Below are 21,796 nucleotides of genomic sequence, written 5' to 3' on the forward strand. Positions count from 1 at the left end.
AATAAAAAAAAATCATACTGAAAATCCTCCTTATAAGATTCCATGATCGAAATTTTGTAAGTTCGATTTCTGAGTTTAGAGCGTAACATTATATATATATACACACTACAGAGCCTACCGGCTGAAAAGTCCACAGTAGCCATGTGGTTGGAGCCTCCTAGTATCCCGTGCTATTCATTGCCTGTCTAGGAAAAAGATTTGGCTTGGGCAGACTTTGACCTTGAGCTGTTCCAATCACCAAGGGAGTACTACCGTTTGGCCCCATGGTCCCACGTCACGGAAGCGGTGCAATGAGGAAATTTCTACCTGGTTTCTCCTGGTACTTGAATGGTGAGCAAGAAATTTCCACGCAACAAGTTCGCTAGCCCCACAGGCTCCGCTCCACACGCTTTCAGTTCCTGCCTGCCAAGTAAGCAGGACATTTGTGCGCTGAAGGTGGACCCTGCCATCCACATGGACACACTCAAAAATCAGTCTGGTCAGCCCATCTAGTGGACCAACCTCTTAGTGTTTGGAAAACTTGCGAGATTCTAACATTCAATATGCATGACTGGCTTTAATTTTACATAATCATCCTTAAATTGTTGGGCACATAAGCAATCTTAGATCTGATTTAAACAAGTAATAGAGAACTAAAAAAATTCAAATAAACACAAAATACACGTCAATTTTAATGTAATAAATTCCTGCAAGAAAATATCATGATACAAATGAACAACCAATCCACTATAATTAAAAGAAGATTATGAGGGATAAATAATCTATTATAGAAATTGTATCTTTCCTTTTAAAAATTATAAACACTTGTGGTAAGCTTTTTCTTTCATTCACTATAATTGTAATCAAGAGGATGTTTATACATTTTAATTAGACCGATAGGAACCAACTCAAATCACTGATCGAACAAAAAAACGTACAAAAGTGTCCCACCTAACACCTAAGAATTCACCTCTAATTCAATCCTACTGAAAATGATACTGGTCAAATTGAGGGAAGATTTCTCTAAACTAAGATTAAAGGCACTCAATTAACATAAACCACCTCACAAATGCCGTCCAAACTTACCAAGATGGAGCGTGTAACTCCAGGAGAATCCAAATATAGCAAGTGCTAGTTGTACGGAAATCTAGATCGTCCAAATTGCTGACCAAATTGTGGATTGAACATAAACCGAAAAATAAGACTATAAGACCATCTGATCATTCACTTAAATTTGGACCACCAACTATTTTACTTTTAATCTATTTGATAACAATTAGTTGTACGGTTAGGATTACTCGATCCATGTGACTTTAGGCATAGATCCATTCACAGTGTGCCCCACAACCTGGATGGTCTGGATAGACGTACAGGAGTGCCACGTGTGAAGAGGATGAATCACCACCATTTTCAAATGTGGAATTTTGGATGATAATTCTACTTCTTTTAAAAGTCAAAGTCAAAAACGAGTTGGAAGACTTCTTTTTAATAAAAGGGGGGAGGCTTCGCGTCCTGGTTCAGTCAGGCTTTATCCATCAATTGGTTTGGTCTGTCCGCAACTCCTACTCACCCTTAGATTTGTAAGCTCTTCTCTCTCTGTGCTATGATCCATCTGATCTGTTTTTTCTTCTTATTTCATTTCTTTTCTGAATTTTTGCTATTTTTTCCATTTGTTGGTAGTAATTATTTTGGTTCTACTTACAAATCTAACACGCAAGGGACTAATAAATAATTTATTTTAAAAAAAAAAAAAAACCCATCTGAGTTATTTTTTATCATCATCAACAACAACAACATCAATTCCTCTAAAATATATTTGTGTCTTCTTCTTCTTCTTCTTCTTCTTCTTCTTCTTCTTCCCTTTTATGATGAGTGGCTTAAAAACTGAAGTGCAATGATATTGGGAGATGCGCCGTAGATGGGCGCGGATTCAGTCAGGTCGGGAACTGACCGAGTTCCGTCCGGTCTTTTCTGTGGGGCCCACCTCGATGTATGTGTTCTATATTCACGCCGTCCATCCGTTCTCATTTTAGGGAATAGGGCCAAAACTGAAGGAGATCCAAATCTCAGGTGGACTACACTACAGGAAAAAGTGATAATTGACCATTAGAAGCTTTCTGTGGGCCACAAAAGTTCTGGATGAAGCTGATATTTGTGTTTTACCTTCATCCAGGTCTTTGTAACATTATCAACAGGGTTGGATGGCAAATAAACATTACGGTGGACCCTAGGAAATTTTTAATGGTGGGCGTTCAATGATCACTGTTTCCTGTGGTGTGTTCCACCTGAGATTTGGATCTGCTTCATTTTTGGGATTAGGGGCCATGCCCTAAAATAGGTGGAAAAGCGGATGGACGGCATGGATATACAATGAATACATCTAGGTGGGCCCCACGGAAAAGACCTGACAGAACTTGGTAAGCTCCCGGCCTGGCTGAATCCGCCCGTCCGCCGTAGAGATAAGGTTTTCTAGCATATTATCTAAGAAATTTTACAAAAAATACTCCCTAATTAAATAGAATTTACATTCCAGTGCCTTTCTCAGAAAGGTTTTCCTGCCGTTAGATTTATTAACAGCCGTGCGAGCAAAGCCATCACCTGCTCAGGTGGGCCACACCCTGATGTTTATGTGAAATCTACCCATCCCCTGTTAGGCCCAACACAACAAACTCAGCTATTCCTGTGGACCATTAGATGTGTAATCCCATGTTAGATCCAGGGTTAAAAAATCAGCATGCCCTGTGATTCAGATTGGCCACACCAAAGGAAACAGTCGTGGGCCATTTATCTCCTTATAACCATTTTGTTTCATGCCATGGATGGCATAGATGGATGATCTAGATCAATTTTCTTGGCAGTGCATCCATAATCATGTCTGTCATTCCGTGGATAGATGTTGAAGTGTCGATTGATATTTGCAGATCAAAGAAATGGCTGATGCAGTCGTTAGTGTCTTCTTGGAGAAATTGGTTAATGCTCTAGCAGAGGAGCATCGAACCGTGATTGAATTCCAAGAGCAGTTTGAGAGGATGAAGAGGCAGCTTCAGCTCATGCAGAGTTTTCTCAAAGATGCTGATAGGATGAAACGGAAGAACCAAACTCTTCATACAATAATGAAAGACCTCAGAGAGTTGGTTTATGATGCTGAAGATATATTGGCAGATTGCCAAACTCGACTCAACGAGGAGACTGAGATCGCAGGGAGCTGTTTGATCTGCTTCTCTCCTACAGAAATTCCGTTCCTCTCGCAAACAGGAAAGCGATTGAAGGAAATCAACAAGAAAATTGGTGAGATAAGAGAAGACATGAGGTCTTACCTAGCTCCTCTGCCTGTCAGTCAGACAAGTGCAGAGGACTACAGGAATGAGGTTCAAAGATGGAGCTCGCCGATCTTCGACCAGACCCAGATTGTCGGATTGGAAGAAGATGCAATGAAGATCAAAGGGTGGCTATTTCAAGCAAACGATGGGTTGAATGCCATTGCATTTCAAGCAAATGATGGGTTGAATGCCATTGTATGTCAAGCAAATGTTGGGTTGAATGCCATCGGTATCGTTGGCATGGGCGGTCTGGGTAAAACTACCACTGCTCAAAAGGTATTCAACGATCGGGAGGTGGAAGATCACTTCGATAGGAGAATGTGGGTGTCTGTTTCTCAAACATTCAGCGAAGAAGAGATCATGAGAAGTATGTTGAAGAACTTGGGCGACGCTAGTCTGGGAGACAGTCGAGGTGAATTATTGAATAAGATTCACCAATATCTATTGGGAAAGCGGTATTTGATAGTCATGGATGATGTTTGGAGCTTAGAAAATGGCTGGTGGGCACGGCTATGCGATGGGTTGCCTAAAGGAAATGGGAGTGGCATCATCATCACTACAAGAATTGAAGAAGTCGCACGGAAGATGGGAGTCGTCAAAGGTCGAATCCATCAACCCAGTTTGCTCTCCAAGGAGCTAAGTTGGTTGCTGTTTTCCAAGATAGCATTTGCTGGAAGCCAAGGCGAGTGTCAATATCCAGAATTGGAAGATGTCGGGAAGGAAATGGTCGAGAAATGTGGAGGGCTTCCACTAGCAATCAAGGCAGTTGGAGGGATAATGTTGTGTAAATCCCCTTCTTTCGATGAATGGAGACGAATTGCAGATAATTTCCGTGATGAATTGGCAGAGAACGATGATTCGGTTATGGCTTCTTTGCAGCTGAGCTACGATGAACTCCCAGCTCATCTCAAGTCATGTTTCTTGTCTTTCTCCATCTATCCAGAAGATTGTGTGATATTGAAGGAGCAGTTGGTTCATTGGTGGATTGGAGAGGGTTTTGTTCCCACAAGAAATGGCCGTTTAACAATCGAGTTGGGAGAAGCTTGTTTCTTGGGGCTGAGGAACCGATGCTTGGTGGAAGCAGCCGACAAGAGCTACCATGGGAAAGTTCTCACCTGCAAAATTCATGATTTGGTGCGTGATTTGGTGATTAAGATTGCGAAGGAAGAGGGGTTTTGTCAGTTAAACAGTGCTCGTTCCCGTCGTCTGGGTCTCCGAAGCGACATCAATGGGAGGCTCTTGCAAACCAATTCTAAGCTACGGGCATTGTTGTCGACGACGAAAACAGGTGAAGCTAACAAGGTCAGTTCGAGCGCTGCAAGAAGGTTCCGCGAAATTCAATACCTGAGGGTGTTGGATCTTTCAAAATCGATATTCGATACACACCTTAAAGATATCTTCAGTCAGATGGGATCCCTCAAACTCTTAACATATCTCAGCCTGCAGAACACCCACCCAATGATTGAAGTCCCTCACTCCATCGGAAAGCTCAGCAACCTTCAGGTGTTGGATCTAAGCTATTGCCACAATCTCAAAACACTTCCTACATATATCACAACATTGGAGAAGCTAACCATCTTAGATGTGAGCAATTGTGGCTCGCTTGAATACATGCCTGAAGGTTTGGGAAAGCTTTCCAATCTTCAGGTGTTGCTGGGCTTCAAACCTTCGGGACCAAGCTGTTCAGATGGTTGCCGGGTTGCAGAGCTGAAGAGACTCACTCAACTCAAGACCCTTGAGATGCGAATAACACGTGGCAATGAAATCGCATATGATGAGCTGGGTGTATTATCGCACCTCCAACAACTGCAATTTCTAACCATAGATTGCTTCGACAGTCATGGGAGTGATCTTGCAGGGAAGCTGGATAAACTCTCTTTTCCTCAACAGCTTCATGAGCTCTCTATTAAATTCTTTCCAGGAGAGCTAACGCCTGCTTGGCTCAACCCCATCTCCCATCCCAGGTTACAGTATCTTTCTATTTCTTCGGCGAATTTCTCTCACATGAATCCAAGGTTTTGGGGTACAGATACTAGTGTTTGGAAGCTGCAGGGCCTGATGTTGGAATCGCTATCAGACTTGGAAGAGGAGTGGTCGAAGGTGCATCAGGCAATGCCATCCCTCAGAATCATGAGTGTTAGCTGGTGTCCGAAGTTGGAGTCATTCCCCGTCGAAGACTTCGGTTTTAAAGGGGGTGTATGGAGAAGGGAAGAAGAAAGGCGGTAGAAGAAATGAGAGTGGCTACTCTTCTCTCTACCAACATAAAACTACCATATTAATGTGTTGATTGCTATTTCCTTGCCGTCCATTTCTTTTCGTTAATGTGTTGATTGCTATTTCCTCACCATCCATTCCTTTTCAGCATTTGATTTTCACCATTTAAGTTTTTATCACTATAAAGATTCATATCGTATTATTATTTTGATTCTCCTCTTGTATTCTTCCTCAAGGATTGTATTATTGTTGTAATTGTCCTCTTGTATTCTTCCTCAAGGATTGTATTATTGTTGTAATCGTCTCCTCTTTTATTCTTCTTCAAGGAAGCATTTTTAGAGAATGGAAATGATCAAAATCTGTTTTTCTTTTTATCCGCAGCAAAAGGATTCATTGGAAAAAAAAAGGTAAATACAAATAAGCCGAAACAGAAACAATGCAGTACTAGGGACCTTAAACAAGACCTTAAACTGCAAGCTAGCCAGGATCAGACTTGCATTGAGGTCTTCAGAGATCATCTTGATATGTGAAGGTCATGACTATGCATTTGATCATTTGTGACTGTTAATCCAGTGGGCCATCACCTGGTAAAAATTGCAGTGAATCATTATCTTACAGTTAGATTGTTACAGTTTCGCCCATTAAATGTGGACTCCTTTTTTTATGTCTGAAGCCTTGAAAATTTCTATCAACCCTCCATTTTTAGTTGGCTAAACAGATGAGACATCTATGGTCAGTCGATTCATTGCCCACCAAATCAATGATTCAGCTCAAAATGAACATATGCAATGTGCACAGTTAACATGTCTCCAATTGCTTTGCAGAATTCCTTGTAGCCAATCCATTTGCTAGCAATTCATCAGCTAACTTGCATAAATGGAAAACCCAGGTGGGGGACATTTTCTGTGGCCCCCACCAGTGGATGATGGCCCATTCAACAAAAGGGAGCTTTGGCAACTAAAAACTTCCAGGTGAGGTTTTAGTGCCTGGAGCATCCTGGGGGGCCATAATGTCGACGGTATGGATCTCTGGTTCGTGAGCCCCACTTGTTCAAGACAGGAAACCCCTGTGTACTGTGGATCTTCTGGGTATAGCTCAAAAGCGGAAAACTCAATTCAACTAGATGTCTAGCTACGATGGGTCGACCCGAAGATTCAACTCGAGTCAACATTTAATTACTAATTAGATAAGAGTATTTAAATAATAGCACCTATTTAAATTGTATGAATATAAAATAAAATAAAAAGGGGATTTTTATGGCAAAATGCCTTTAGGATTTGGATTTTACCAAATAGTGCCTCTAGGTACCCAAATTCTTGGAGTGTTTTTTCTGATGCAAAATCATAATGCTGCCCTCTGTTTTTTTTCTTTATAAAGTGGAGAATCTAAATTTATGGGGTGCACTTAGTATGTGTCTGACATCTAACCCGTCCAACAAATGCACACCAACAAAATTATTAGGCTAACAAAAAATATGGAGAATCTAATTATAAGGTGGGTCAATCTATAAAAAATAATATACACCACTCAAAAAATCTAAATTTGATCAGCTTGATTTTTTGTTTATACCATCGCTATGGTGGGTTGCATATATTGGATGGCTTGGATATTATATACATACCACATGAGTCTCACAAGTCTCGACTTTTGCTATATTTTTTAAGAAAAATTTAGATGAGAGCATTTGTATAATTTCCTTCCTCAAAAAGTACCTCCTTATAATATCTAATCTTTCAGGCATTATTTAGTAAAATGATAATTCCTGAAGAATTTTGCAGTAAAATTCTCTAGAAAAGTTAAACTTTGAAAGCCAAGTGCATAGATTGGTGGTAAGAAAAGCACGGGCTTGAATCTCACCCTCTCCCTTTCATTTTATGAAAAGCAATCACCTAGCAGAGTTACTGTAACTAGTCTCATCGAGTTGACCAAGTCTCAATAGAGTCAAGCTCGCCAGCGAGTTTCAGGGTGACTCAGCTCAAAATCTCATCGACTTGACTCAGACAAGTTTCTGCGATTAAAGGATGTGCAACGGCACACTTTTCACAATTTTCAATCCTAAAAAGTGGGACTTATGGTTCAGTAACCTGGACCGTTGGTCCACTGAGTCCCACCATAGGTGGACCATGCCCAAAAAATCACTTTAATTGTGCAGCCTCCAAATGGTCCACAATCAACTGAAAAATTCCAAGATGGATGGTTAGGATCTTCAAATATGGCTTATTTTGGGCACATGGTCCATCCATGGTAGGACAGAGATTAAGGAAGCTTGGGTATTTGTCAGAAATGAAAACCCAAGTATACTGTGCACAACTCCACTCTCTCCAAGATTTTGTAATCTTTGAAAACGGTCCCACCTTACTCCCCTCGTTCATGAACCTTCTAGCGACTCTTCGGGCTACTCACAACCACATATTTTTCAGGATGGCCTTGTGTTCTCAGTCTGGAAGAAGAAAAATGCATATTAAAGTCCCCATTTCCTACCATGGGTCTCCTCTCCAGCATCTCCACTGCATACGTGGCACAATTTTTTATGTTAATCGGAACCACTAGATTGACAACCCACCAACAATCCAAAAAATAATAATCAAACTGAGGTAAGAATCCAAGCCATCTTCTCACCGTTGATCATTTATTTGCTCAGCATATTATTAACTGTCCATTTCTGGATTGCTAATGCCAAGGCCACGATAACCCAATCACACTGACTTCTGAGCTTCGGCCCTTTCATGGGGTGGTCCACTAGAAACACTTACAATAATCTCATAGTAGTTTCCACCAATGACAAATATCGAAAAAATAAATAAAAATCTCTCCAGTTTTCAATTTGCGCAATTTGCAATCTGATTACAGCTTACCACCTCCTTCAATGATGTTCACATGCAAGACTTTTATCTTCTTTTAACCAGGAACAACAGTATCCTGTGAAGCAATATGCCACCGTCCACGTGTGTGGCCCCTCGACGAGTCTTCATACTTGGAGAAGCATATCCCATTGCCCCTGGCATGGACCTACACAGATTCTTTTCAGTGTCCAACTCAGACTCCACGGCACGTCCAAGTGTATGGCTAGCAGAGGCTAACAATCTTCTAATTTGGACTCACATCTCTCATTGCCCTTGACATGGAGCAATGTAGAGTCTTTCAGTAGCCATCACTGTCGAAATGAGTATCAACAACCCTCTACTTTCACAAATCAGCACCCTCTAGACCCTTCAAGAAAGAAACAAAGATCCAAAGCTAACGAAAGAGCTAGAAGCATCACACTGCTCTATTAATTAACCATTTGACATTTCCCTCAAAACCACCTACTGGCATTACTTGAAACTCTCCAAACAGAACAAAACCCAACATTTCAAAGTTCCTGACTCCATCGTTCAAAAACCCAAAACAGCTCATAAATCTAATCTGAGGGGGGGAAATGGCATCCACCTTATCCCTATCGATTTCCCATCTACCCATCTGCAAATCACAAGACCATTCCAAGGAAAGCTTTCCTAAAACCACTGCTAGAGAAAACCTGAATACCAGAACATCTTCAGATGTCAACTACAGCAGAAGGGGCTTCCTAAAATCTACTGGTTTGGGCCTTCTAGGAGGAGGGTTGTCTTTAGTTCAGCCTGCAAGAGCTGAACCAGAGAGCCCACAGGAGGCTACTTCCAGTAGAATGTCTTACTCGAGATTCCTGCAGTACTTGGACAAAGGAGCCGTGAAGAAGGTAGACCTGTTCGAGAACGGCACCATCACCATCGCTGAGATATTCAATCCTGCACTTAACAAAATCCAGAGAGTCAAAATACAGTTGCCAAGATTGCCACAGGAATTGCTGAGGAAACTGAAGGAAAAAGATGTCGATTTCGCCGCCCATCCTATGGAAGTCAACATGGGACTTGCTTCTCAATTTGTTGGGGAATTTAGCCTTCCCTTTGCTTCTGCTTGGTTCTCTATTTCTGAGAGGAGGGCCGATGAATACTCCAGGTGGCCCCAACTTGCCATTCGGGCTTGGAAGGTAAGCACTGAAATACTTAACGAAATTTGCTTACTGTTAGAATGATGAAATCATGTGAAGATTGATATAAACTGCTCTGTAAAATTACAACAGGAGCAAAGCCAAGTTTCAGATGGAACCCAACACTGGCATCACATTCGATGATGTAGCTGGAGTTGATGAAGCAAAGCAAGATTTCCAGGAGATTGTTGAGTTCTTGAGAACCCCAGAAAAATTTGCGGCAGTCGGAGCACGGATTCCTAAAGGGGTGTTGCTAGTTGGCCCACCTGGGACAGGGAAAACATTGCTGGCTAAAGCCATAGCTGGAGAAGCAGGGGTCCCTTTCTTTTCTCTTTCAGGTTCAGAGTTCATTGAGATGTTTGTCGGGGTGGGTGCTTCAAGAGTGAGAGATTTGTTCAACAAGGCAAAGGCAAATTCGCCTTGTCTGGTTTTTATTGACGAGATTGATGCAGTGGGAAGGCAAAGGGGAACGGGAATTGGAGGAGGAAATGATGAGAGGGAGCAAACGCTGAATCAGTTGCTTACAGAAATGGATGGATTCAGTGGGGACAGTGGAGTGATTGTTATCGCTGCCACTAATCGGCCTGAAATTCTTGATTCAGCTTTGCTTAGACCGGGAAGGTTTGATAGACAGGTAAGAAATTCAGTTCTTTCAAATGGTTTGCACCTGTTTTTTTTTAAATCGATAACAAGGATTTCATTGAAGCATACAGGACTGAAATAGTTCACACCATGGATAGAGGATGCATTTACTTGTTAGGCAAGCATACCCAAGAGTAGAACCAGCCATGGTATGGCCATTATGTAACAATAAGGGTGGTAACCATTACCATTACGTGTTACCTGTTTTGGGAAAAAAAATGGCCATAACAACTGTTAAGGTCTGTTTCATAATGGTCATAATGGTGGCTGTAACGGCCACCATTATAATCTCTTCAATGTTCGATTCTACTCTATGTTAGAACATTTCTTTGAATGTTATTCCGATCTTAGTCTTATTCCATGTCCCATGCTAGGAAGCATTACTCCTCTTTTCATTCCAAATTCAAGAATATGACCGATACGATTGATTGGTCTGTGCGCCTCTCTTATTACTTTTTGTATCCCCCTGTTCCTCAGATGCAATTGGATCCTTAGACATTATGGAACACCTTGGATCCAGCACATCCACAAGTCAGTGCAATTATAATACAGGTGATATTATCATGAGAAATTAGTATTTAACAGTAACATGCAGAAAGAACATCCATTGTAGTGAGAGTATACTAGAGTAGGATAGAAATAATACAAGCAATCATTAAATCCAATGATCTACAACTATGATCCTAGACTGGAATTAAATCACATGAGAATATTACTGGATAATGACAATTCGAATTGAACCGTAACTGACAAAATCGTATATGAGTTGTATGATTTGATAGAAGATGGAATGACACCATGTAAACTGTTGGTTATGCCATAACATAGCGTTGCTATAGTTGGTTTTTCCTTCTTTCTTTCTTTTTTAATGCAGGGTGGGTGAAGTGGAATTGCAGGTAATATGGGTCTTTCTCATGGTCTACTAGTTTAAATGCTCCATATAGTTCATTATTAGATTCTTGTATGTCAAATAAATTTTATTGTGGTATGTCAAACATATAAGTTTCTTTTGGCCCACATTTATAACTGTCCATCTACACACCAGTGCATGTGCTAATATGGCTGACATGCAAGATTTGAGCAATCTATTAGGTGTGCCAATCTGTATAGATGTTCTGGCAAAAAAAACTCAGGCCAATCCACTCATCACATGGGCCACTGAATGAAACAGCGATGGCCATAAAAAGTATATTTTTAGCCATCCATTTGTTTTCTCTGGGCCACCTGAAGAGTAAACAGCCTGAGGGATAGGGTATCTACAGGGTCTGGCCCACCTGATGGACTGCTCAGGTCTGGCACAGGTGAACCAATTGCACTGGCATGTTGATGGCAGGGCTATGCACATGTGATGCGTGTGGGGTTAGCAAACCTCTAATTTTGCAGCTATAGATTTTGAAATTTATGATCTGATTTTAAATTTCGATTTGGTGTACTCTCTTTACTATTCACAATCCGGTTTGATTTTCAGAAACAATGGAGAGCCAAATTAATTTCCCACTAGATGCTTGGTTGAAACAAAAAAATTTGAAGTAGAATTCTTCTATGAATTTTTCTATCTTTTGCTCTGATTTCATAATAAGGCACTACAGGGCTGTGGCACATTTCCTATTTGTTTGTGTTAGCGCAGATATATAGTTGTTTTCCAGCAAATAAAACTCATCTGGCCCGTTCCTTAAACAGGTAACTGTCGGATTGCCTGATGTCAGAGGGAGAGAAGAAATCCTGAAGGTCCATAGCAAAAACAAGAAGCTCAGTAAGGAACTATCTCTCAATGTTATTGCCATGAGGACACCAGGGTTCAGCGGTGCTGACCTGGCAAACCTCATGAACGAAGCTGCCATTCTTGCTGGCAGAAGAGGCAAAGAGATGATAACAGTGAAAGAAGTCGATGATTCCATCGATCGGATCGTAGCAGGCATGGAGGGCACCAAGATGACAGATGGAAAGAGCAAGATCCTTGTGGCTTATCATGAAATCGGGCATGCAGTCTGCGCGTAAGTTTTCTTGAATTATCTCTGCATGAGTAGTAATATACTTCCAAGTTATTGAAATGCTCTCTGCTTGTCAATTTATCTATGATTTTGAATTTGTTCCTGGAAGATGAAGGATGGGTTTGTAACTGATTAATTCCTTGTCTAGGCACTAAAAACCATATAGGAGAGTTTTTAGCACATTTCTCTGCAATCACTTGATTTTAAGAATGCAAGTTTTTGTTGTCTCTAGTTTATTGTAGAAATGCTTCGGTTGTCTTGGTTAATCTGTGATTCAAGCATCAATTCAACTAACACTATTCTTGAAATAGAAGGCCATCGTAAGCAAAGTTTGGAACCTTAAAAACTCTTTTGCGAGAGAACTTAGAATTCAAATTTTCAATGGTCCACAACTTCGCATGGTTAAACACATCCATCTCTTTCTCTAAATCCTAACACCACAAAAGATTAGTGAAATAAAATACTCCGAAGCCACCTGCAGAATCTAATTCTGTCCACTTCTCAATACCGTTGAAAATCTCAAATGCCCAAATCACGTGTTGCTTGCATGTCAAAACAGGTATCAAGGGAAAACCTAAATTTATGTTTTTCATTATTATTATTCTTATATATTATGCATGCCAGCCCCAATTAGTTGAAATAAGGCTTAGATGATGATGAATTATATATTATGCATACAGTTGTGAAGGGTTTCTATTTCTTTGGAGAGGAGTTATATGATACGTGACCCACATCTTTGTACAGTATAAAACTACAAATGGGTTCATTTCTGAAAAGAAGGGCCCATGAATCAGTCCGGATAATTGGTGTGTTGTCCCCACATTGATGGACCAAGCATAAAGAACCACCTAGGAGAATATTTACCATTCAATTTTAGCCTACAGATAGATGGTTAACAAGAGAAACACAGCATGCCTAAAAAATCTCCTCCGTAGGACATTATTAACGTTTGGATTTGTGGCCTACATTGTCTGAGAAAGGCAGTAAACTCCATAAATTACAATGCAGGTATATAGACTAAATGGCCTTGTTAATCTGCTGATAACAGGACATTGACTCCTGGGCATGACCCAGTACAGAAAGTTACTCTTATTCCTCGAGGACAAGCCCGTGGTCTTACTTGGTTCATGCCTGGGGAGGATCCAGCTCTTGTTTCGAAACAGCAGATCTTTGCTAGAATAGTCGGAGGTCTTGGGGGCCGGGCTGCAGAGGAAGTTATATTTGGAGAATCGGAGGTTACTACTGGTGCAGCTGGAGATTTGGTGCAGATCACTCAAATTGCAAAACAGGTAAGATGCATGAAAATGCTCATCTCTGGCTTTTATTTCTTGTGATAAGCTATGAAGTGCGAGTAGTTGTGCCACAATTTCTCGTATTTTGGTAAATATGAGTTGGATAGAGGAAGCATGTAGTTTCGTTTCTATTGTGGAAGTTCTCTTCTTCTTCCTCTTCTTCTTTTGTCCTCTAAGTACATGAAAGCTAATGGGTAGGCGCGTTCCTTCTCTCTCTCACCAGATGGTAACCATGTTCGGGATGTCTGAGATTGGACCATGGGCATTGACTGATCCAGCAGTTCAAAGCAGTGATGTGGTACTGAGGATGCTAGCAAGGAATTCCATGTCAGAAAAACTTGCTGAAGATATCGATAAGTCGACAAAGGCAATTATCGACAATGCATATGAATTTGCAAAGACCCACATAAGGAATAACCGGGCAGCCATTGACAAGCTAATAGAGGTTCTCTTAGAAAAGGAAACTCTAAATGGAGATGAATTCAGAGCAATCCTATCTGAGTTTACTGAAATACCCCTGGACAAAATCAATACAAAACCTGTTTCTGAGCTGATTACAGCTTGAGCAGCCTTGACACTGTACATCGTGTGTAATGATAAATAACCCATGGTAATTTGAAATACAGAAATGGAGTAATAAAATCTTGATCTCATGTTCAATAGAAAGAGTTTTCATAATAGTCTGTTTGTGCACCTCCCATGGCTAAACTTTAGTACTTCCCATGAATTTTAAAGACAGACCCCATCAAACTTCCATATTTAGTGATGAAAGCACATGAGCACACCCACACACACACGCAACCCAACCCAACCCCACCCAAGTATATGATATCAGCCAGGTTTTCATAGGATGGGGAATTTAGAGCTCAGGTTTAGGCCTAAGCTCCATCCATGGAATCACCCATTCCACAAGTTCTGGACTGTATCTTATAAAATAACTCAACATCAGTCCTCCAAGGAGCAGGTAAGATCTTTCCATGACATGGTGTCGCTGTGAGCAATCAGTAATGATCATTGAAATCCACCTCTTGGTTGTGATTAGTTGAGAGATGATCTCCATGTTTAAGGATCCAATGAAAACCACATTGTGAACTGTAGTACCTCATTCCCACCATAGCCCAAACTGTACAAAGGACATTTGAATTACTACAGTCGGATTTTGTGATTATCTGACCACTTGGTCTCAACTGCTCGCATTTCACCACCAATGAGCATAGATGAGGTCGTCCAGCTGTAGGAACTGACAAGTTTCATTTGATTTCTTAATATTCTGGTTTTGGGGGGCAAGACGTCCATCAGTCAATGCCCCAGACAGTACCTTTGCACATGATTTGAAGTAAAAGGAGGCCTACCAGTAATCATTACAGGAACATGATCCTTCTCGGAAATGGTGGAACCGGCTGCGATCTCTCACAACTACCTCCCGGTTATAAACCCCGGATAGAACCTTTGCAAATTTGTGGCAATCAACACAGATGCGAAGGTTCTTGGCAATTCTTATTGTCGTTCCAGGAGGAGTCATGACCATCCCAAAAGCAATGGCCAACTTCTCGCTATGATAAGAGAGAGCATTCTCCTTTCCTTCCATATGTAAGTTGTGCAGCTCAGCTGTCATATCTGGAAAATAACCAGCAATCTTCAGTTGCTTTCCAATTTCATCCAACATCTCATAGATCTCCTCCTTTTGTGGATGTGAATCATCATCCACAACAAACTCATGGACTTCTCCTCTTAGTTCGATTGTACTACAACCGGGCCTTGTTTGGATTCCTTTCTCTTTCATCAACCTCCTCACATCTGCCACCTTCTCCCAATTCCCAGCAGAAGCATAAATATTCAATAACAAAACATAATCCCCAGCTTGTTGGGCTTTTAACTCGATCAAATGCCCAACAACACGTTCACCGAGAGCAATGTGACCGTGAATTCTGCAAGTGCCAAGCAGAGTCCTCCAAATTGTCGAATCAGGCTCGACCATCATTGAATTTATAAGATGGTAGGCCTGATCCAGCAGACCTGCACGACCCAAAAGATCCACCATGCACCCATAGTGATGGATGTTTGGCACTAATCCGAATTCAGACTTCATTAAATCAAAAAACTTCAAACCTTCATCCACCAATCCACCATGACTACAAGCTGATAAAACACCTGTAAAAGTCTGGTCATCTGGCACAATACCTACTCTCTGCATTTCCGCAAATGCTTCAATGGCTTCCCTTCCATGGCCATTCATTGCCAACCCAGAAATCATTGCACTCCAGGTAACGACATTTCTCTCAACCATCTCATCAAACACCCTAAAAGCCTTATCCACACACCCACATTTTGAGTACATCACTATAAGTGAATTGCACAGATTCAAAGCATTACTGAAGCCTCGTTCATTGATGTAATTATGAATCCGCTCACCGAAATCAAGCGTGCCCAAGTGAGCACAAGCCTGGAGGAGAAGCAAACAAGTGACATCATCCGGTTCAGATTCATAGGGCGGGGCCTGCATAACGTCAAACAGCCCCAGGGCATCTTTAGTCCGACCGTTGCGTGCATAGCAAGAAATCAAAACGTTCCATGCGACCGTGTCTCTCACGGACATTTCGTCGAACACTAGGCGTGCACCATCGCCATTCCCGCATGCAGAATAAAAACCCATCAAAGAGGTGAGGAGAAGAGAATCGGACTGGTGGCCGTCACGAAGGATCCGGGCATGAATCTGTATGCCTCCTGTTAAAGACGGAATTCTAATGCAGGATTTGAGAACGAAGGAAGAAGAGAATGGGGTCGGACGAATGCCTTGCTTCCGCATGCGCGAGTACAAGTAGAAGGCCTGGTCAGGGAAGCTGCTCTGAGAGTAGGCTTTCATGATGGCGTTGTAAAGAGGAAGGGTGGGGTTGGGGATTTGAATGAAAATTTGGCGCGAGTAGTCTAGGTCTTGAGTGGTGGCGGAGGATAAGAAGGGGGTCAGAATGGTGGGGTTTTGAATGAGGGATGTACGGATCAGATGGCCGTGGATTTGCAGAAGGTGGGCCTTTGTTGAGCATGACTTAATGATGGAAAGACATGTATCTTCAAACCTACTACAAAGGTGATTCTGTTGTTGTTGTTGCTGCTGCTGCTGCTGCTGTTGTTGTATCAATGGCTTTTGCCGCTGATGCTGTAGTTGTAGTTGTTGGTGAATGTGGTGACGGAGGAGGTGATGAGAAGAGAGATGAGTTTGATAAGAAGAGAGATGGGAACGGGTGAGTGGAATCAAAGCCATACCATCATGTATGGAAATTTGGAAGGTCGGTGGATTAGTACAAGGACATTTTTCAGGTTCAATGCTCGCTTTTTCCGGGCAGGGTAAGAAGCGATAGAGGTAGGGTGTCAACGGGTTAGGCCCGGCAGAGCTCGTCCAAGCCCAGCCCCTCTTCTTCAACATTGCCCAAATCCGGCCCGGTCCTGTAACGGGCCCAAATTGTTCAGCCCAAGCCCATCCAAGGGTATGTTTGGGAGCGTGGATTTTGAACCCCTGGATTTGAAATCCTCTTGTTGTATTTGGCGATTTGGATTCCATATCCCTTGTAATCCAAAAGTAGCTATGCATAGTATATTTACAGTGGTTTGAATTTAATTATTAAATCAACTTTAATATCTTTAATTGGTGTACATATGTAATGTTTGGCACAATGATTATAATAAGCTCATTGAAATATATACCTTGCCTGTAAATGATGGCAATCCAAGTCAGAGGCATAAGATCACATCCAAGGCATTAACCTATGATTTAAATTTTGAATTTTAAAATGGTTAGCTGTCTGGGCTGACAGGCAAGTCTAAGCCTAACCTATTTAAGCTCGAACCTAGCCTGCCTAGCCTACGGGCCTTATACTCCAACCCCAGCCCCAATCCGAATGCTCATCGGGACTTATAATCCTGTAACTTCAGAGGGAGTACCTCCTCACAAAAAAAGTCATAGGAAACAAGTCCTAACAATTGTTCACCAAAACACAAGCCTCTGCAAAGTCATAAGATTACGTGTGAGGGTAGACGCTTGCTAAGGTCAGAAAATGAAGGAAGTTAATGACCCAAGGACAGTGTTATATCCACTTCGTCCATCCATTTTACCAGATAGGCCATAGGCCACACCAACAGAAAAAAGTAAGGACGGTAACAGCCACTATTTAAACCTTCCTAAGACTACCTTCCTGTTAACGGGCATTCTAACTAAACAAAAAGGAAAAACACAAATTTCAATTCTTAAAAAAGCTTAAGGAGGAGCTTCAATTCCTGCTTTTTCTTGTGGTGTGTCTCACTTAATTAAGTTTTGGATCTTCATCATATTTAGACTGATGTCCAAATGAACTAACCAAGCAGAGGAACAGTGTGGATATAACACCAATGTCATGGTGGGCCCACAAAGATTGGGGTTGGTAGAAGGTAAGTCATACCTTTTTTCACTCTTATATAACCGTGATGTAGGCACATGCAACCCACATGAGAAATGAGAAGTGAGATAAGATTAAAATTTAAAAATAGAGAGAGAGAGAGAGAGAGAGAGAGAGAGAGAGAGAGAGAGAGAGAGAGAGAGAGAGGAATGGTTAAAGCATGTTGATAAAGAGAGTGAAGTCCTCAAGTGTTCTAAATTTAGGCGTCTTACCTTCACATTTTTCGGGTTCAATGACCCATGCAGGTATTAGATCTAGAGGGCTTTTTTCTCACAAGCTCCTTAAATAGCTTGTTTCATACAGCCATACAAAATGAATGGGAGAGGGAGCCAAGGCTACTCACAAAAATACCCTTTGATTAGAAAATTCCTTCACATGTCATGAGATTTTGTGAGGTAAAACTTTATTTGGCTTTTAAATTTTGAACCTAAAACTAATATTAACTCATTTAAAGAATTTTATGAGTGAAATTTCAAATGCATACCACTGCTTTTTTAAATTTATAAAATATCCTTCTTTTTTATTTAAACGTATTCCCATTTCCCTTACACATTCAAAGTCCTCTTCATTCCAATCATATAGCTAAAATTAGCCAAACGCCTCTTTCATTATTTATTGTAGAGAAAGATGGGAGGAAATAAGCAGCATTGGATATAGCAACTTGCTCGGTCCATTCAACCTGTGGGACTGCCCATGGATTACTGGCAAAGATTGCTACGGTTTGGGCCCCTGCCTGTCCAATTGCTAGTCCAACACTGCTTCTTCTGTCCACCAAATATCATATGAGACAGGTACATTGAGATAGCAATATTGTGGTTGACTCCCGTGTTAGTTTTGCACCACTAAGAAAGTAGCAGTGACTCGTCCTCTGACATTTGGCACCCATGTATAGCTATCCAGGCCATCCAAATTGTGGATCCTATCGTGGATGGACCATATTTCCAAGAAATCAAAAATTGAGAAATGTTAGCCATCTGACTGATGGCTATAAAATGGATGGTTAAAAGTAAAATGATGAGTTGTCCAAATTTAAAAAGAACACATGAAACATTACGTGGTCATTTGAAGGTAAATGCACAGGTATGGGGAACACCTAATTTATACTTTTATGTTACCATATAAAATAGTATACTCAGCGTCTTCAATTTGTAGACATATGGTATAGAGATCCAACCGTTAATTTGTCATGCCCCAACCTTAGATGAACCCGTAGTCGAAGACCCTAGCCACCATTCTTGGGGCCGTCTCTCTTTGAAGGTAGACCATTTCTGTAGAAAGATTAAGAGTCGACCCATTGAGGAGAATTTGGGGACATGGTCCGTCCATGGTGTTTGGCCACCAAACCCATGGTCTGCATCACAAGAAAAAGGAGCCCACTTTCACATGAAAACCCAAATACAATGCATATCCCCATATCAAGGATCAAATAATTCCCTTTCAATCTTGCATCCATGTATAGCTACTAGGCTGTGAGTCCACCATCCCCATAAGCTTTTTCTTCTTGTAATTAGCCTTAAAGCAAGCTTGTCTGAGCTTCTTCGTTTTCTCCCCAATTTCCATGGCTGGGATTTTCTCCATCATTCGTTTCTGCTGCTCCAACACCTCTATGGCAGTCCTGAGCTGGGATTCACCTACTTCTCCATCCTCCCTCCCCAATTCCTACAGTACCACCAATCATGCGCATTACATCAAGAATGCTCCAATCTGGCCTCTGTTTTTGGACGTGGACAGTCCAATCAGAGACCTGGACCGTCCATTTCATCCAAGCAGCTCTAAAAAGGGCCACCTCTAAAAAAAATACAGATCAAGGGTCAGTTTCATTTGATCAATTGGCTAGAAAATGGACGGTTTGGATCATTTGCATTGTGAAAAGATACTATCCTGGCCGCACATGGGAGAGATCCAAGCGGCTCATGAGGAGGGGTTATCACAGACGACCTGGACCAAAATAGGCCATTCCACTTTCCGTTATGACACGTGTGATGACTGAGAGCTCATGGTCAAACTCGTTAACCATTCATTTCTTTTTCACACGTGTGGAACGCCTGATGAGTGGGTCAACCTGAACTTTTGGTCAAGGAACCAAGTTGGTCTTGTCCGCTTGATGATCAGCTTGGATAAGGCACGTGTGATCTGCAAGCAAGTCTCAGTAATAAAAGCTTGTTGTATGGTGCATGTACGGTGAAAGTCAGAGAGAGAAAAAAAAAAGAGAAAGTACCTGGACGTTCTTGATAAGCGTTTGTAAGCTCTTCATCTTCCTGTGGGGCCATCTGGGAATACCCAATTCCCTACACCTCTTCTTCAACAGCGTCAATCCAACGTTCATCTCCTTCGCTGCTTGTGTTATGGGCATGTAAAAATAACGAGATAGCTCTTTGAAGCTTATGCTTCTATCTTCTCTGCATCTTTCCACCTTTTTCTCTTTCAGCTCCTCTCCATTGCAAAACACCATACCTTCTTCTCTGGCTCTTTCCATCTTCATCTCTTTTGGCTCCTCACTACTAATCTCTTCTCCATTGCAAAACACCATACCTTCCTCTCTAAATCTTTCCTCCTTCCTCTCTTTCAACTCCTCACCACTCTCTTCTTCATTGCAAAAAACCATATCTTTCTTTGCTTGAGGTTTAACACTCAAATCATCCAAAACTCCAAACCCACCATCAAAGGAATCGTACCAATCATCTGCACCTACCAAAACAAGTGCATCCATCATTGAAAGAGGCCGATTGATACTACTAGCTGGGCATGCGTATCAATGGTCGTAACTATTCAAGAGGCTGGTTGATACCGCCATGAACAGGAATTGCCTGTCTATGGATAGAAAAAATCGTAGAATGGCCAACGTACAGTTTACTTAAGTCCATTTGTCGAGTGGCTGGGATCAGTACACTGATTGACATGGCCCAGCTGGCGCATTACAATTTCATTTCAGTGGTACTACTGCTACTTTTGCCCATTTCTCCATTCATGAAACTATCAGATACAGCAGGCTGTATCTGAAGTTATGATGCATGTAACATGTGTAAAATATCCAATCCATGCAAAAGGTGGCTTACACCATGATGATCACCTGATACGAAAATCAAGCCAATCCACTGACAGAGTAGGCCATACCAGTACACCTTGAATCATACCATTGAATCTCCACTGATTTTGATCTTGTCTCGAATCAACGGTCTGATTTTCATATCAGGTGGGACCCACATTTAAACGGATCGGATTTTCTACACATGTGACATATTGGCAGGAAAAGAAGTGGTTGTATAATAGCTTATGATACAGCCACTGTACGTGGTCATTTCTTTATTCGAAAACGATACGAAAAAGAGGGGGAAAACAAGTGCTACCATGTTTTTGATGTGAAATAATATTTACACCCAACGATTTTACGTATACATCCCTTCTCTTTAATTATTACAGTGGAAGTGAAACAGAAAAGTGGCGTATGCAACAAAATAAAATAAAAATGGAGTAGAATATAATTAACTATTTTTCAGCAACAAATAGAAATTCACCTGGCAACATGTTTGTATGGTCAGGCAAGAACTCCATGGATGAACAGCAAGGTTCATGAACAAAGCTCTCCATTAATGGAGGAGCTCCAAACACATCCTCCTTTATAGGAACTTCAGCTTGCCAATTCAGATGAGACTCCCCACTACAAGTAAAAAGAAAAAAGAACTCTTCAAAAGCATATAGAAGTACATATATCAAAAAAACAAAACTAATTGCTATGTTGGTTTTTTACCTGAAATCCAGCAGCTGCTGGTATTGGAACCAAAAGGGCTCTTCTTCCTTAGCTACTACTTCAAAGAGAGGCCAGCTATCCAGTGATTGCTTTTCCATGTTTGGAGAAAAAAAAATGGAAAATTTTCAAAGTGTTTGGATGTGTTGCTATGCTATTTGAGTTGGGGAGTTGGAGTAA

General features: G+C 41.3%; 4 protein-coding genes across 5 annotated transcripts; 2 read left to right on the forward strand and 2 right to left on the reverse strand.

The window, feature by feature from the left end:
* Positions 1-1,440: 1,440 nt before the first annotated feature.
* On the forward strand, positions 1,441-5,887 carry LOC131242091 (disease resistance RPP13-like protein 4). 2 transcript variants are annotated; one of them, XM_058240493.1, is made up of 2 exons: positions 1,441-1,559; positions 2,901-5,887. In XM_058240493.1, the coding sequence occupies exon 2, from the start codon at positions 2,910-2,912 to the stop codon at positions 5,523-5,525; it is 2,616 nt and encodes an 871-aa protein (XP_058096476.1). In that variant the 5' UTR covers positions 1,441-1,559; positions 2,901-2,909; the 3' UTR covers positions 5,526-5,887. The 2 variants fall into 2 exon arrangements, with proteins under 2 accessions (XP_058096476.1, XP_058096477.1); XM_058240494.1 differs by lacking the exon at positions 1,441-1,559 and adding an exon at positions 1,813-2,396.
* A 2,466-nt stretch (positions 5,888-8,353) lies between these two features.
* On the forward strand, positions 8,354-14,178 carry LOC131242093 (ATP-dependent zinc metalloprotease FTSH 6, chloroplastic-like). Its single transcript, XM_058240496.1, is given in 6 exon segments — positions 8,354-9,398; positions 9,400-9,519; positions 9,613-10,153; positions 11,842-12,155; positions 13,201-13,441; positions 13,668-14,178. Coding segments are annotated over 6 exon segments (2,025 nt in total). The 5' UTR covers positions 8,354-8,931; the 3' UTR covers positions 14,010-14,178.
* A 498-nt stretch (positions 14,179-14,676) lies between these two features.
* On the reverse strand, positions 14,677-17,016 carry LOC131242092 (pentatricopeptide repeat-containing protein At3g47530). Its single transcript, XM_058240495.1, has one exon. The coding sequence runs from the start codon at positions 16,998-17,000 to the stop codon at positions 14,793-14,795; it is 2,208 nt and encodes a 735-aa protein (XP_058096478.1). The 5' UTR covers positions 17,001-17,016; the 3' UTR covers positions 14,677-14,792.
* A 2,051-nt stretch (positions 17,017-19,067) lies between these two features.
* LOC131241973 (protein RKD3-like) lies at positions 19,068-21,717 on the reverse strand. The gene is made up of 4 exons (XM_058240330.1): positions 21,620-21,717; positions 21,387-21,529; positions 20,090-20,559; positions 19,068-19,530 (listed from the first exon to the last, which is right to left on the reverse strand). The coding sequence occupies exons 1-4, from the start codon at positions 21,715-21,717 to the stop codon at positions 19,309-19,311; spliced, it is 933 nt and encodes a 310-aa protein (XP_058096313.1). The 3' UTR covers positions 19,068-19,308.
* Positions 21,718-21,796: the final 79 nt, after the last annotated feature.

This window comes from Magnolia sinica, chromosome 4 (genome assembly GCF_029962835.1).
Source record: "Magnolia sinica isolate HGM2019 chromosome 4, MsV1, whole genome shotgun sequence".
Classification (NCBI taxonomy): Eukaryota; Viridiplantae; Streptophyta; class Magnoliopsida; order Magnoliales; family Magnoliaceae; genus Magnolia; species Magnolia sinica.

Bases quoted from the DNA above. Each gene is read 5' to 3' on its own strand.
- LOC131242091 (XM_058240493.1), top strand. From the start codon at position 2,910: ATGGCTGATGCAGTCGTTAGTGTCTTCTTGGAGAAATTGGTTAATGCT.
- LOC131242092 (XM_058240495.1), bottom strand. From the start codon at position 17,000: ATGGAATCCAAATCGCCAAATACAACAAGAGGATTTCAAATCCAGGGG.
- LOC131241973 (XM_058240330.1), bottom strand. From the start codon at position 21,717: ATGGAAAAGCAATCACTGGATAGCTGGCCTCTCTTTGAAGTAGTAGCT. The intron at 21,530-21,619 runs GTAAAAAACCAA...TTTTACTTGTAG, and splicing joins CAGCAGCTGCTGGATTTCAG to TGGGGAGTCTCATCTGAATT. The intron at 20,560-21,386 runs GTGAATTTCTAT...TTGTTTTGGTAG, and splicing joins CCATACAAACATGTTGCCAG to GTGCAGATGATTGGTACGAT.